The following is a 14,994-nucleotide window of genomic DNA, read 5'->3' as shown; positions in this document are numbered from 1 at the left end:
GCTACTATTATTATTGCATCCAAAAACTGAGGTTCGGGAGTGTCAAGTTTATGGCGTAATCCCACCCTTAATCCAGTCAGGAATCCTGACCAGGCTCTCTAAGGTCAGTAATAATAATAATAATGATGATAATGGTAATTATGGTATCTTTTAAGTGCTTATTGTGTGCCGAGCACGATAAATAATCAGGTTGAACACAGACACTGTCCCACAAGGGACTCACAGTCTAGGGGGAGTTCCCTCTACAGGACTTGAATCTTGGAGGATTTCATTAACCCCTGGGATTTCTGCCAACAGAAGGACACCAGGGATTTCCTAAGGTGGATTAGTCCTGGAAGAGCCCTCACAGGCTGGGAATCTAGAGCTCAGCTCACCCTAGCCCTGGGCTGGGCCGGGCCAGGCCAAGCCTGTGTCCTTGGGTTCCCAGTTTGAAACCAGATAGGAAATGAGCCTGGGGGCGGTGCCACCTCATAAAAATAAAAATAAAAAAAATGGTGGTATTTGTTAAGCGCTTACTGTGTGCAAAGCTCTGTTCTAAGCGCTGGGGGATACAAGGTGATCACGTTGTCCCACGTGGGGCTCACAGTTTTAATCCCCATTTTACAGATGAGGGAACTGAGGCCCAGAGAAGTGAAGTGACTTGCCCAAAGTCACCCAGCTGGCAAGCGGCGGAGCCGGGATTAGAACCCACGACCTCTGACTCCCAAGCTCGGGCTCTTTCCACTGAGCCATGCTGCTTCTCTAAAAATGGTTGCCCCAAGTGCTGCTGGGAGATGCGGTTCCAGCAGCCCATTGGCCTATTGCCTGCACAGAGCAGTTATGCGTAGGTGAGAAGCAGTGCGGTTTAGCGGAAAGAGCATAGGCCTGAGCATCAGAGGACCTGGGTTCTAGTCCCGGCCCTGTTATTTGCCTGCTGTTTGACCTTGGGCAAGTCACTTGACTTCTCGGAGCCTCAGTTTCTTCATCTGTAAAGTGGGGATGCAATACCTTTCCCCCCTCCTACTTAGTGGGAGCCCCTTGTGGCCCAGGGGCCGTGTCCAACCTGATTATCTTGTATCTACCCCAGCACTGAATACAGTGCTTGGCACAGAGTAAGCGCTTAACGAGCCCCAGCAGCCACACTATAGGCTCAGTGGAAAGAATCCGGGCTTGGGAGTCAGAGGTCATGGGTTCGAATCCCAGCTCTGCTGGGTGACCGTGGGCAAGTCACTTCACTTCTCTGTGCCTCAGTTACCTCATCTGTAAAAGGAGGATGAAGACTGTGAGCCTCACGTGGGACAACCTGATGACCCTGTATCTACCCCAGCGCTTAGAAAAGTGCTCTGCACATAGTAAGCGCTTAACAAATACCAACATTATTATCCCTAACCTGAAACTTCTGAGACGAAGGATACTCTTGGAGGTGCTGGGGGCTGGGTAAACCCCCCGCCCCCCGGAACCTGGCTGAGTACACTTTGGTCTTGGCCCAGGGAGAGTTCTGAGTGTCAGCCCAAGCCCCCAAAGGGGTTCAGCTGGGAACGAGCCAGTTTTGGGAGGCTAGGACAGCTGTTCAACTTGCTACAGTTGACTCTGTTGCTCTTCTGTCACTGCCGTCAGGTTCCAGGGACCCTGAGACTTTCGGGTTGGGTTGGATCTGGCCTGGGCCGGGCCTGGGAGTCTTTGGGAGAAATGGGGAGGTGGACTTAGGAGACCTTCCTCTGAGAGTCAGTGGTGCAGTGTGGTTTCCTTTCAGAGCTGGAGGTGCGGCAGAAGCGGGCAGCTGTGCCCCCAGGGACTCTGCTCCTCACCGTGGAGGACCCGGATGCCCGTGTGGGCAGTGGGGGGGCCACGCTCAATGCCCTCCTCGTGGCCGCAGAACACCTGAGTGCCCGGGCTGGCTACACGGTGAGCGGACACCCCATGACGTGCCCTTCTCTATCCCCTTTTACAGACCTCTGGAAGTGGCTTGCGGGGGGCAGCTTTTCCCCTTGGCCACCAGGGAGTTGGGTTGTGTTTTGGGGCTCCCCCAGGTTGGGGAGAATGTCCAGACCCCACTGCTGATCTTCCAGAGGAGTTGGCTGGACCTGGGCTAGCTGCCTCATGACTTCTCCTTTCTTGCAGCTTCTGTTTCTTTCAGAGCTTAAAGACAGGAATGGGGTACGAGCGGACTTTTATCCAGGGTTGGAGGGGGTGTCTCCCTCGTGGGATAATCTGGGCCCTGAGGGAACAAAGGTCTTGGTGGATAGTGGGAGATGGCGGAGGTGGATGGGGAGGGCTCCTCGCAGTTGGGTCTAAGTCCCCTCACAGCTATTCCTTGCCTTTGTGCAGGTGGTCACGTCAGATGTGCTGCACATGGCCTGGATCCTCATTCTGCATACTGTGAGTAGGTGGCCGAGGACAGAGAGAAAAGGCGGCCGGGGTTCTGAGGGGGCTGCTCCCTCGCCCCGGCTTAAAGGAAAGGGCCTGCAGTTCAAGTCACCAATGCCTCGGGCTGGGAATCGGGACTCCCGGGTTCCAGCCCCAGCTCCGTCTCTGCCCCCATCCGATCCTTGCCGGCGTGGCTGCCAATTGAGAACTTGAGCTTGAGAAGTGCAAAGTGTTCTTGGTTTCCTACCAAGAGTAATTTGAATTTCTAAATGGGGGATGAGTGAGGAGGTATGAGCTGCTCCAACTCGGTAGCTGATCCCCACGAAATCCTGGCCGAGCCTAGATCTTGAATCGCGTCCTGGTGGGGGGGGGGGGTCCCCGAGGAGGGGCACGAGTGACGGCAGGTGGCTCGGCCCCGCAGGACAGGGATGAGGGACTCCTCGTTTCCCCACACGCTGTGGCTTTTCATCACGGCCCCCGGTGGGATGCCACGGTCTGAAAGGAGGAAGCAGATTTATTGACTCCGGAACTGCGATCAGGTGTTTGATCAGTGTAACATGCTTGGCCTGGCCTGCCTGTCGTCAGGGAGAGGAGCCAGCAGCGGGGAGGAGGAGAGGGAGGGAGAACACAAGACACTAGCAGAGCTTAGGGAGAGAAAGGGTTTGGGGAGCCTAAGCACCAAAAAATCTCCAAAATCCCAAGCGGAATTGGGAAAGAGAAGGGGAGCTCAACAGACCACAGAAAAGGGATTTTCCTGAGCCCTGCAGCAAAATGTCATTTGTCCCTGGGCCAGCTAGAGCAGTCTCTACTTAGGCTGTGAGCCCTATGGGAGACAGGGACTGTGTCCAACCTGAATATTTTGTGTCTACCCCAGTGTTCAGTACAGTGCTTAGTAAGCACTTAATAAATGGAGAAGCAGCATGGCCTAGCGGATAGAGCACGGGCCTGGGAGTCGGAAGGACCTGGGTTCTCATCCCAGCTTTGCCACTCCTCTGATGTGAGATCTTGGGCAAGTCACTTCACTTCTCTGTGCCTCAGTTACCTCATCTGTAAAGTGGGGATTAAGGTTATGAGCCCCATGTGGGACAGGGGTTGTGTCCAATCCAGTTTGCTTGTGTCCACCCCAGTGCTTAGTACAGTGCCTGGCATAAAGTAAGCGCTTAAGAAATACCACAATTATTATTATTTCCATCATTATTATTATTAGAGCAAAGAAGCCGGGGCTGATCGGTTGACAGGCCTGGGTGGGGAGAATGCAGCTTTTTCTCCCTCACTGACTTTTGGTTTCTCCCCAGGGCCGGGATTTCCCCTTTGATGACTGTGGTCGAGCCTTCACCTGCCTCCCCAAGGAGGACCTGGAAGGCCCCGTAGAAGCCCCTATATGCAACCTCGATAATCTCTTGGAGACTATGACCTACAAGGTGAGTCTGAGGCTGTGGACCCCGCTCCTGCTGCCAGAGGAATCAGTTTAAAGTGCTTCGATTTCTTCTTCCTTCCTAGTCAGTCTCTGTTTTGAGCAGGGGCTAGCTGGAGTAAGGCCCCTGATCCAGAACCCCTCTCAGTGGGATCCAGACATATGGCACTTAGTGGTAAGGTGGTCCTTCGCTCCATTCTGGATATTCCCTACCCTCCCAGTGGCCCGGTGTCTGCCGGCTGTAGCATTTTGTGGAAGATGAGGGCCTCCACTTTGGGTTTCAAAATAACCCCTTTATTTCTGGGTGAGTGTTGGAGAATCTCTGGGGCACGGGCAGCAGGAAGCTTCTGTCATCTTCCCCTGGGAAAAGGAGCCCCGATCCTGGGAGGCAGAGGCAGTTGTGGGGAAGCAGCAGAGTAGATTCTGCTGGACCTGTATTCTGTCAGCTTCTCTCTCCTTCACTGACAAGAGTGCGGCTCCAACTTCCTGTGCCTCTGTTTCTTTTTCTTTTCTAGATTTGTCGGGGATCCCCGCCCGGAGTGTGGGTTTGCAGCACTGATATGCTCCTCTCTGTCCCATCAGACCCAGGTGACTGGGCTCAGGGTTGAGACTGGTAGGAGGGGTAGGGCATTCCTCGTGGGCCAGGGGAACCTTACACCGACCAAACACTTCCTTAAGGCCCTTCTCTTTTTCTAATCTCTCTGAGGTCAGCCCCACAGTCCTTTCCATCTGGTGTCCTTACTGAAGAAATCCCCTTTCCCCTCACGATAGCAGCCTTACTTTCATTTCTTAGAGGCACCAAGCACCATCTCTCCCACCCCTCAGTTCTACTGATTGTGCCCTTGATTCAGGACTTTTCTCCTTGTCCTTGCTAGACCCAGATAAGGTGAATAACTCTTCTTCCCATTTAGGGATCAACTGGGATGGATTCCGAGGAGCCAGAGTCATCTCTCTGCCTGGGAGTGTAGCTTATGCCCGGGATCATGGTGTCTACGTCACCGGCCCACAGGTACCGTCCCGTTGGCCAGGCCTTTCCTCTTAGCCTTGGACTACTTCCTGCTTCTGGCGTCCGCTGGGAAGTGAAAGGGCATCTGTTCCCTCAAATCAATCAGTCTTTGGTACTGTGGGCAGAGCATTGTGCTAAGTGCTTGAGAGAGTGCAATAGAGATGGTAGACACGATCCCTCCATCCCAGGTTTCGGGGAGCAGGCCCCACAGTTTTCACCGGAATTTGGCATTGTGCCTACCTCACTAGCCCATACGTAGGTATGTCCCATCGTCCGGGTCTTTTCTCTTAGCCCTGGGCTACTTCCTGTCTCCGGGTCCCTCTGGGAAACGAGAGGGGAGCGCTCTGGCTGGCTGAGCTGAGCCAGGACTTTGGAAGAAGGGAACAAGGCTTGAGGTGAAAATGTCCCAGCAGTAGGACCCTCGCTCTGATGCCTTGTAACTGCTGCCCTTGTCTGTCGGCGTCATCCCTACCTCACCCCTGAGCTGCCTCGCTCTGACTTGGAAGATTTCTGCAGAATTAAATGGTGTTCTGGCCCCTCTGAGGCCCAGCTGGGCTCCACGGTTCCATTCTCCTGCTGACTGCCAGCAGAAAAGGCTCTTGGGAGCTGTTCTGCTTTTTCCTTTTTTAAAGGTATTTGTTGAATGCTTACTGTGTGCACGGTACTGAGCACTGGGGTAGATACGAGCTAATCGGATTGTCACAAGTCATATCCCACGTGAGGCTCACCGTCTTAATTCCCATTTTACAGATGAGGTAACTGAGGTGCAGAGAAGTTAAGTGACTAGCTCAAAGCCACAGGGCAGACAAGTGGTGGAGTCAGGATTAGAACCCAGGTTGTCTGACTCCCCAAGCCCCTACTCTTTCTATTGCCTGGGCTAACCCTCAGTCAAACAATCAGTTAATCAATTAAATTTATCAAGCACTTACTGTGTGCAGAGCACTCAACTGAGTACTTGGGAGAATACAGTACACTAGAGCTGGTAGCCATGGTCCCTGCTCTCAAGGAGCTTACAATCTAATAATAATAATAATAATGTTGGTATTTGTTAAACGCTTACTATGTGCAGAGCACTGTTAATAATAATAATAATAATAATGTTGGTATTTGTTAAGCGCTTACTATGTGCCGAGCACTGTTCTAAGTGCTGGGGTAGACACAGGGGAATCAGGTTGTCCCACGTGGGGCTCACAGTCTTCATCCCCATTTTACAGATGAGGTAACTGAGGCACCGAGAAGTTAAGTGACTTGCCCAAAGTCACACAGCTGACAAATGGCCGAGCCGGGATTTGAACCCACGACCTCTGACTCCAAAGCCCGTGCTCTTTCCACTGAGCCACGCTGCTGCTCTAAGTGCTCTAAGCACTGTTCTAAGTGCTGGGGTAGATACAGGGTGATCAGGTTGTCCCACATGAAGCTCACAGTCTTCAGCCCCATTAGACAGATGAGGTAACTGAGGCCCAGAGAAGTGAAGTGATTTGCCCACAGTCACACAACTGCCAAGTGGCAGAGTCAGGATTTGAACCCATGATCTCTCTGACTCCCAAGCCCTCGCTTTTTCCACTGAGCTACGCTGCTTCTCACTCTAGGGGACCATATTAGAACAATCCTGTAGAAAGACCATTTGACTAGCTGACTGATAACTAGGTGGCTCATTTGAAGGGATAACTTCTGCTTCTGCCTTTGAACAACTGATGAATGGCTCCATCTTTCTCACTCTTGAGTTTCCTCAGCCAAATTTTTGCCCAGGGGCTTCCCCACTTGCCGTCGGTTGGCCAAGATCAAAGCCTCTGTCGCTCCTGCCCTTATCACACCTCTCTGGGATGTTGGCTCTGTAGTTTACACTCACTCTCGATTCCTGTCCCACACAGGATATTGTCTGCGATATTCTTTACCGAGGCACGGAGGCCCAGATACGGCAGTGTGCAAGGCCTGATGGGAGAGTACCGCTGGTAAGACCTGGGGCTCGCGGATGGTGTGCTCTGTGGGGATTTCCCCACTCTGGGGACAGGTCCTGGGTAAACTCTGGAACTGGCACCTAGGGGAGTGACCCAGGGAAAGCAATTTGCTGCCCGTCGAGGGTCTAAAAAGTGTGCCTCGCTCCGGTGGTCTCTGGGAAGCTCTGTGGGGTGCTCCCGGTCAGATCCTGAGAGAAGGATCCATGATCCGGACTGAGTATCCTTCACGAATCACTCCTACGCTGAAGTGTAGTCACCCAGGTGTATGTTATGAATTCTCGGAGTCACTTTCACCATTTTTGCACTTACAAAATCTACCCATGTCCATCCTTCCCTTGCCAGGCTTTTCTGCTCAGCTCCCTAGTTGGCTTCCCATCTCTGAGTTCTCTCCTTTCCCGATGCCAGGTTTCCGGGATCGTCTTCTTCTCCGTGGATACTGCCGAGCGCCTCCTGGCCACCCACGTCACGCCCCCACTGGATGCCTGCACCTACATGGGTCTGGATTCCGGGGCCCGCCCCATCCAGGTGAGGTCCAGGTGGACTCCTGCCCATTTCTCCCTCTTCCCTCCCCGTCCCTCGGGCAGTGGTTGGGCAGGACCCCCTGTCGGCCACCGTGGTTTTTCCTCCACACCACTGAGTGCTGGGGGGGGGGGGGTTTGGTGGTCCTTGCTGCCTCAGGGATTTGCTCACAGGTTTTCTCTCCTTTTTTCACCAGTTGTCCCTGTTTTTTGACATTCTGCTGTGCATGGCGCAGAGAGTGAGCTATGAGAGCTTTCTGGCCGGTTGGCCGCCTGAAGTGGGCCAGGGTGACAGCAAGTTGACGGGCGGCATGCAGAGTGCCCGAGCAGCTCTCTGGAAGGAGCTCCGTGGCCAGCCCCTCTCGCTCGGTGAGTGTGACCGTGGGAGCTTCCTCCTCCTCTCCTCCTCAGGAATGGGGCCACTGACTGCAAGAGGCTGGGTTGAGGAGGTTATTTAAGAATAGTCAGCCAATAAGAATCACTAGGAAAGGACAGCTTGGAAAGCAGGCTGCCCTATCCTAACCCCGCAGTCTCCTCCACTGCTGTGTCCTCAATCTACAGACAGGGAGGTCACCCAAAAAGGCCCTCATCGCACTCACCGGACTTCTGCTTGCCAGTGGCTCCCGAAAGAGGAGGCAGCTTGGAGTCCAAGTTCAGTCATGTCCATCCTAGAATGCCACAGATTTGGACATAAAGACAGTAATTGGTTAAATGCCGACTCTGTGCCAAGCGATGTGCTAAGCGCTGGGGTAGATCCAATACGATCAGGTGAGACCTAGCCCTGGTCCCCCATGGGGCACCCGGTCTGAGGGAAAGGAAGAACAGGTATTGAATCCTCCGTTTTACAGATGAGGAAACAGAGGCACGGAAAAGTGAAGTGACTTGCCCAGGGTCACACTGCAGGCCAAGCGGCGGAACCAGACTCAGTATCCAGGTCCCCTGACTCCCAGCCTGGGCTCTTTCCATGGGGAAAAAAATCAGGGAAGGAATTACTTTCCCCTCTTCTCCCCTTATCCCTGAAGCTTACATACCCGACGGTTGCTATGACTACATGACCACATCTGCCAGAGACCACCTCCGCAACCTGACCCGCCCACCGGGTGCCCAGCTGGTGTACTCTCAGGTGGAGGTGAGTCCCTGTTCCCACCCTTCCCTGTACCCCCAGTCCGAGACCGCTCTTCACCTTTGCCTGCCTGTCCCCCACTACAGGAGCCCCAACTTTTAGAAGATGGTTGCTCTGTAGCCAACAGCCTCCTGGAGGGAGATGTTTGCCTGGGTCCCGGAAGTGCAATTCAACATTGCCACCTACAGGTAGGGCATGTTCCCCCCCCCCCAACCACTTCCTTCAAACTGCCTCCTGTCTATTGGCTAGAATTTTCCATAGGACTAATCAATCAGTCAGTGAATCAGGGGTATTTATTGAAGCCTTACTTTGTGCAGAACACTACACTAAGCGTTTGGGAGCGTACAGTTCAATCGGTAGACACGAGCCCTGCCCTCAAGAAGCTTCCAGTCTAAAGGTGGAGACAGACGTTAAAATAAATTATACGTAGGGAAGACAACGAACGGAGTATTTCATTCATTCAATGGTATTTATTGAGCGCTATGTGTAGAGCACTGTAGTAAGCGCTTGGAATGTACAGTCCGGCAACAGATAGAGACAGTTCCTGCCCAGTGATGGGCTCATAGTCTAAACGGGGGAGTCAGACAGCAAAGGAAAACAGAACAAAACAAAACAAGACAACATCATCAAGATAAAGAGAATCAAGGAGATATATGCTTCATTAACAAAATAAATAGGGTAATAAATAATATATACAAATGAGCACAGGGCTGAGGGGAAGGGGGAAGATCAGAGGGTGGGAGGGGGAAGGAGAGGGGAGAGGGGAGCAGAGGGAGTATAGGGATATATACGAAAGTGTGGTTGGGTGGGGGATGTGGTTGGGTGGGAGATGGGTAAGACTCTTACTTTTTGGGGTATGGGATTAAGTAGTAATAGTATTTATCGAGCACTTACTGTGTGCAGAGCAGTGTACTAAGTGCTGGAAAAGAATACACAAGAGTAACTGAATGGAAGAGGCAGTAGGGAGGGAAAAGAAATACCATAAAAATAATATAATAATGTTGGTATTTGTTAAGCGCTATGTGCAGAGCACTGTTCTAAGCACTGGGGTATACAAGGTAATCAGGTTGTCCCACATGAGGCTCACAATCTTCATCTCCATTTTACAGATGAGGTGACTGAGGCACAGAGAAGTGAAGTGACTTGCCCCCAGCCACACAGGGGAAAACAGAAGTTAGGAACCGGAGTGGACTGGGGAGGGAGAAGAGCCAGGCCCCAAGGACTGGGGTTGCTCTGCTTGCTGACTTCATATTAGCTAAAAAAAATAGGTGGAAACCAAATTTCATTCAATCAGTCAAGTATTGGGCATTTACTGTGTGCACAGCACCGTGGTAAGTGCTTGGGAGAGTACAGTACCACACAGTTGGTACACGTTCCCTGCCCACAACAGGCTTACGGTCTAGAGGGGAAGAAATGTTAGAATTCAGAAACTTTAGATTAAGTGTCTTAGTCTAAAAAGAGGGAGATCTAGAGGAGACATGGAGTGGAAGTCACGGGACTTATGGTCTATTCATCATTCCCTTGCCAAGCTCCCAGCACCCCCTTTTTACACTGTGAACCCCCTGAGGTGCAGGGACTGTTTTATATGTCCTCTATTGTCTTCTTTCCACCACTTGGTAGAGTGCTGTGAACACAGTAGGTACTCAATAAATAGCAGTAGCAGCATTTGTTGAGCACCCATTTGGTACAGTGCACCTTACTTGGGAAGAACAGAATAAAGAAGTGACATGTTCCCTGCCCACGAGGAGCTTAGATTCCACTGAAGGAGACATTCCAAGTGCTTAGTACGGTGCTGTGCACATAGTAAGCGCTCAATAAATACTACTGAATGAATAATAAATATGGATGAATGAATGATGAGCCAAAACATCAGGGAGGAGGGGGAGGTCTCTAGCTGACGCCAGATGGTACGACATGGTAAAAGCGTTGGTGATGGGATCCTTGAGGGGCAAAGATCCAAGGTAGCTACTCAGTCTTCTTTATTTTCAGTGGTATTTGTTAAGTTCTTACTGTGTGCAAAGAGGGTGGCCTAGTGGAAAGAGCTGAGTCCTGAAAGTCAGTTCCCTCATCTGCAGAATGGGGATTCCGTACCTCTCCTTCCTCCTACTTCGACTGCGAACCGCATGTTGGACCCGATTATCTTGTGTCTTCCTCGTCTCTTCGCACATAGGAGGCACTTAACAAATACCACACAATCTTCTTATTATTGTCATTATTACTGAGCTGTGGAGTAGATAGATAATCAGGTCGGACACAGTCCATGTCCCACATGGGGCTCGCAGTCTTAATCCCCATTTTACAGATGAGACAACTATAGCCCAGAGAAGTTGAGTGACTTTCCTTAGGTTACACAGCAGACAAGTGGTGGAGCTGGGATTAGAATCAAGGTCCTGTGACTCTCCGGCACTAGGATGTGCTGCTTCTCTGTGGCCCTTGGTCATTTGGCCTGTTCCTCTGCTGCCAAAGTATTTTTCTGAATTCCTGTAAGGCTCCCAAGAACTATCCCCATGTTATCTACCGCTGATACTTGCCAGAACCTTGAGCAAGAGGATCAGAGAAGTAGTATAGCCTAGTGGATACAGCACTGGCCTGGGAGTCAGGAGGACCTGGGTTCTAATCCTGGCTCTGTCACTTGCCTGCTGCGTGACCTTGGGCAAATCACTTCACTTCTCTGAGCCTCAGTTACCTCATCTGTAAAATGGGGATTAAGACTATGAGTCTCATGTGGGATGGCAACTGTGTCCAACCCAATTTACTTGTATTCACTCCAGCGCTTACTACAGTGCTTGGCAGGAGAAGCAGCCTGGCTCAGTGGAAAGAGCACGGGCTTGGGAGTCCGAGGTCATGGGTTTGAATCCTGGATCTGCGGCTTGTCAGCTGTGTGACTCTGGGCAAGTGACTTAATTTCTCTGAGCCTCAGTGACCTCATCTGTAAACTGGGGATTAAGACCGTGAGCCCCACGTGGGACAACCTGATCACCTTGTATCCCCCCCAGAGCTTAGAACAGTGCTTTGCCCATAGTAAGCGCTTAACAAATACCATCATTATTATTATTATTACATAGTAAGTACTAAACAAATACCACCATTATTATTATTATGCATTCATTCAATCCATCATATTTATCGAGCGCTTACTCTGTGCAGTATTATCTCTATTATCTGTGTTATCTGTTCAGCAGCCTCCCCGTATCGTCACCGACGCTCTTGTCTCTTCCAGGGCCCCATCCGGATTGGTCCCGGCTGCCTCCTGACAGGACTGGATGTGGCCTCATCCCAAGCCCTCCGTGGCTCCGTGCTGCAGGACCTCATCCTCCAGGGCCACCATGTCCGGCTACAGAACACCTCAGTCCGCATGTTTACTCTGACCGGACTTCTGGACGACTGGCAGGTACCCCCCTGCCTGCCCTGAGCTGACCCTCTCCCCATTCATCAGGCATATCATATCAGATATGATATCTGATATAAAATATATCAGGCAGCCAGTCGGTGGTACTTTTTGAGCATTTACTCTGTGCAGAGCACTGTACCAAGTGCTTAGGAGAGTCCGATATGACAGAGTGGGTAGACACAATCCCTGCCCTTAAGGAGTTTACAGTCTAGTGGGGGAGACAGTTATTAAAATAAATTACAGGTAGGGAAAAAAGCATATAAGATTGTGTACATAAGTGATATGGGGCAGGGGGTGGGGTGAGAACCAAAGTGCTTAATAATAATAATAATCATGGTATCTGTTAAGTGCTTACTATGTGCCGAGCACCGTTCTAAGCACTGGGGTAGATACAAGGTAATCAGGTTGTCCCAAGCGGGGCTCAGAGTTTTAATCCCCATTTTACAGATGAAGTAACTGAGGCACAGAGAAGTAAAGTGATTTGCCCAAGGCCACCAGCAGACAGGAGCCGGGCAAGTGCCCTATCCACTAAGCCTTGCTGCTTCTCCACAGCAGTGTGTCTCCTTGCGTTCTTTCTGGGGAAGAGACTGAAAAATGGATTTCCCCCAAGGCAGCCTTTTGACTTTCTCAGTATTATCCAGAAGGGAAGAAGATTAGGAGCATTAATTATCCCCCTCAGACACGGCCGTTCACATCTGTCTCTCATCTCTGAGTTTTCCTCTTCCCCTCTGCAAGGGAGAATTCTGTTGAGCAGGCAGAATTAATTAGGGTTTCATCGATCTCATTGGAATAGTGCCCATTTAAAGCTGGTGATCCAACACTTACAAACAATCCACATCATCTAAACCATCAAAGAACTTAGCCAGCAAAGTTGGCTAAGTGTTTGGGAGTCTTTGGCTGAAATCACTGGGCCTTGGCATCTGGTCCGCTTTTCCAACCCACACTGATTACTTCTCTCCCTTCCTGCCTTCCTGCCTTCCTGTACTCCGCCTCTTTTCTCCTCCCCTACTGCACCTCCTCTGACTCCCTCCCAACTCTCTCCTCCTCAGAGCCCGGCCTTGGAAACCGGCACTTACCTCAACGTGCCCTGGCCCGAGTTCTTCCACAGGACAGGCATCCGGTAAGGAGCAGCGGGTCCTGGGGCAACCCCTAGGCATAGGAGCCAACCGCTGATATGCTGCCTGTGGATATTTCCCACCCGCTCCTCCCCACCTCCGGGACCCTGATACTTTGAGCTCCTTTCCCATCTTCACTGACCCCTTGGCCCCACCGAGATGGCGATCTGGAAAATCCTAGGGCCGTTGCACCTTCCCCTGATCCTCCCGGCCCTGCCCAGGGGGAGGCCCGGACCAGCCTCGGTGTCCCTCGGTCGAGTGGAGGGCGAGATCTGGGCCAGGAATTGGCCCAGAACTCATCCCTCCGATCGACCGTTCCTTCCTTCTGCAGGGAAGGAGACCTCTGGGACCCAGCCACCCCCGCCGCCAAGCGCTGCCTGCTCAACGCTCGGCTCTTCCCGGTGCTGCACGTCTTCCGGCCCGTGGGCCCCCAGGATGTGCTGTGGCTGCTGGGGCCCAGGGAGGCCAGTCAGCTTCGGGTCTGGAGGGCCAGCTGGCGCATGTCGTGGGAGCAGCTGCTGCCCCACCTGGATCGGGCCACGGCGCTGGGCTCCCGTCGGGCCCTCTTCTTCCGCCGGGCGCAGGCCAAGGTGCGGAAGGTGCTGGAGGAGCGGCGGGACTGCAGCCTGCTGCCCCTGATCCGAGCCGCGGCCCACGAGGATCACCACGACCTCCTGCTGACGACGCTGGATCAGGGTGAGAGTGGGGTGGGGGTGGGACGGCGGCAGGAGGGGTCTCCAAACCCCACTCCCGGCCCCATAAATTCCTTTTCCGTTGACTGCCACATCAGAGTCCTCCCGGGGCTGGATTTTCAGAGCCCGGCCCCAGCCCTTCAGGTGTTTTAAGAAATTGGGGTCTGGCCAGACTCCCCATCTGTCAAAGATCTGTGAGTCAAAGCCAAGACGTTGAAGGGGATAAGTCTCTTTTACGTTGCTGCAGCCGTGGCGGTCTCTCCTCAAGGAGCAGGGAGAAACGCTCCCAGGAAAAGGTAAATACAGATGTATCTCCTTTATTTTGGCTTGATTTCTCTGAAACTCTACTCAGTGGGCCATAAAAGAACATTTCATGTGTATTCATCCCCTTCCATGTCCCTTCTTCGCACAGCTTAGACCAGCAGTGAGATGGAGAGAAGGGAGGGCACTGTCTGAACCTGTGCAAACTCAACCGGGTTTGGCTACGTGCCCACCACCTGACTGGACCCTATGGGCTCGGGATCTGTGGGATCTGCAAGCCGGCCATGGGCCTGTAGGCCTTTATACTCCATTGTTGTGAAAAGCCTGCCCAAGCCACACAGGCTTCAGGCCTCACCTCAACTGCATTTAATCTCTGCCGGCCCCCCCCCGGCCCTCAGTGACTTAGGGGACCCACCGTCTGGGCCCTAGAGAGGGGGCTGCCGGCCACTCCGGCGAACAGCAAATGGAGAAGAACACTGGGCTTGGGCTAGACTGGACTTGAGCTAGCCCGGGTTGGGAATCCACCTCGACCTATTGTTTTCTATTTTGTTTTTTAATTTGCTAAGCACTTACTATGTGCCAGCACTGTTCTAAATCCTGAGACAAGACACAGTCCCTGTCTCACATGGGGCTTACAGTCTTAATCCCCGTTTTACAGATGAGGTAACTGAGGCACAGAGACTTGAAATGCCCAAGGTCACACAGTAAGCAAGTGGCGGAGCCAGAATTAGAAGCCAGGTTCTTCTGACTCCCAGGCCCATTCCCTATCCACTAGGCCATGCTGTGACTTGGGCGAGTTTCTCCATCAGTAAATGGGAGAGGGAGGATTAAAGAGATGGAATATGAGAGCAGTGGGACCTAGTGGTAGTTAGAGGATGGCCTGGTAGTCAGAGGACCTGGGTTCTAATCCCAGATCTATTATTTGTCTGCTGTGGAACTTTGGACAGGTTACTTCTCTGGGACTCAATTTCCTCAAGGGATTAAATCTTCCTCCTTCCTCCTCTTTATTCTGCGAGTCCCATTTAGGAATCCCATGTGGGATTACCTTATATCTACTCCAGCCCTTAATACAATGCTTGGCACGTTGTAAGTGCTTAACGAGTGTCCCAGTTATTATTGAGAGAAGCAGCGTGGCCTAGTGGAAAGAACCTGGACCTGGACGTCAGAGGA

The 14,994-nt window shown here is 52.1% G+C and overlaps 1 protein-coding gene across 1 annotated transcript in view; it reads left to right on the top strand.

The window, feature by feature from the left end:
• The window catches only part of FCSK (fucose kinase), a 30,802-nt gene that overhangs the window by 8,729 nt on the left and 7,079 nt on the right, over positions 1–14,994 (top strand). The window contains exons 3-15 of the mRNA XM_029074484.1: positions 1,733–1,884; positions 2,308–2,358; positions 3,642–3,767; positions 4,276–4,348; positions 4,672–4,769; positions 6,638–6,718; positions 7,130–7,249; positions 7,440–7,611; positions 8,265–8,371; positions 8,452–8,553; positions 11,586–11,756; positions 12,806–12,876; positions 13,203–13,567. Of these exons, the coding sequence (XP_028930317.1) occupies positions 1,733–1,884; positions 2,308–2,358; positions 3,642–3,767; positions 4,276–4,348; positions 4,672–4,769; positions 6,638–6,718; positions 7,130–7,249; positions 7,440–7,611; positions 8,265–8,371; positions 8,452–8,553; positions 11,586–11,756; positions 12,806–12,876; positions 13,203–13,567 (1,689 nt within the window). The remainder of the gene's footprint in view (positions 1–1,732; positions 1,885–2,307; positions 2,359–3,641; positions 3,768–4,275; positions 4,349–4,671; positions 4,770–6,637; positions 6,719–7,129; positions 7,250–7,439; positions 7,612–8,264; positions 8,372–8,451; positions 8,554–11,585; positions 11,757–12,805; positions 12,877–13,202; positions 13,568–14,994) is intronic.

The sequence above is a fragment of the Ornithorhynchus anatinus genome, chromosome 11 (assembly GCF_004115215.2).
Source record: "Ornithorhynchus anatinus isolate Pmale09 chromosome 11, mOrnAna1.pri.v4, whole genome shotgun sequence".
In the NCBI taxonomy this organism is placed as follows: Eukaryota; Metazoa; Chordata; class Mammalia; order Monotremata; family Ornithorhynchidae; genus Ornithorhynchus; species Ornithorhynchus anatinus.
The sequence above is the reverse complement of the archived record's forward strand: the minus strand, read 5'-3'. Positions and strand labels throughout refer to the sequence as shown.